Source organism: Octopus bimaculoides, chromosome 30 (genome assembly GCF_001194135.2).
Source record: "Octopus bimaculoides isolate UCB-OBI-ISO-001 chromosome 30, ASM119413v2, whole genome shotgun sequence".
Lineage (NCBI taxonomy): Eukaryota > Metazoa > Mollusca > Cephalopoda > Octopoda > Octopodidae > Octopus > Octopus bimaculoides.
Window position 1 is genome coordinate 6,338,150 of NC_069010.1, and position 921 is coordinate 6,339,070.

The window sequence follows — 921 nt, forward strand, 5'->3', positions numbered from 1 at the left end:
ATATATATATATATAAAACTATATATATACATGGATTTGTTTTTTACCCACAAGGTTTGGAATGTGCAAGAAAAGCTGTTGCTGCTTATGAAACTACCCCTTCCTTTCCCATTGATGCGAAGGTAAGACGGAGATGTTTCTTTTTTCTGTTTACATTATTATAAAATAATGGTATGTAATAGTGGCCATCACTCCTATGGGAAAGAAATGAGATGATGTCCTTTATTTTACTTCTATTTTTATTTCTTTTTCCTCTCTCACCCCAACTCTCATTCTCTCTCCGAGAAATGATGGAAAATGAAGAAAAACAAAGACACATACATGAGTTTGTGTTTCTTTGCAATTAGGCAAAGGTGGTGAAATATGTACCATAACTGATGCTTCTCAAAGTGCCTGATCTGGTGTTAAAGTAGATATTCATTGTTGTGTAAATTTTTGAGAAATTTTCATTCCTCTGTTTTGAAAAGATCACATCCTTTGTGTGTTCCATTTGATGTCACAGTTAGACGCTTAATTACCAGATCTAGTCTTTCCGTAAATCTAAAAGATGTATGATTTTTAAACTGAAGTAAATGCGCTACTCTGTTAACATTGCAGGTAATTATTTCCAAAGTACATTACTACAACCAAATCATTTCAAAATACATTAAACACTTCTTAGTATATAATTACAAAATTACATAACTAAATATGCTGAAGTAAGTAATTATAAATCGTTTTCATTTCTTATTGGAGATATTCATTGCAGTAGGGTTGCAGTGTACATGAGTAATGACTTGTTACATACACACACACACACACACACACACAAACACACACACACACACACACACACAGACACACACACACACGCACGCACGCACGCGCACGCACACACATACAGACACACACACACACACAGACACACGCACACACACACTC

The 921-nt window shown here is 34.7% G+C and overlaps 1 protein-coding gene across 1 annotated transcript in view; it reads left to right on the forward strand.

The window, feature by feature from the left end:
• Positions 1 to 921, forward strand: part of LOC106871819 (tyrosine aminotransferase) — a 33,711-nt gene that overhangs the window by 15,187 nt on the left and 17,603 nt on the right. The window contains exon 4 of the mRNA XM_052978112.1: positions 55 to 122. Coding sequence (XP_052834072.1) covers positions 55 to 122 — 68 coding nt within the window. The remainder of the gene's footprint in view (positions 1 to 54; positions 123 to 921) is intronic.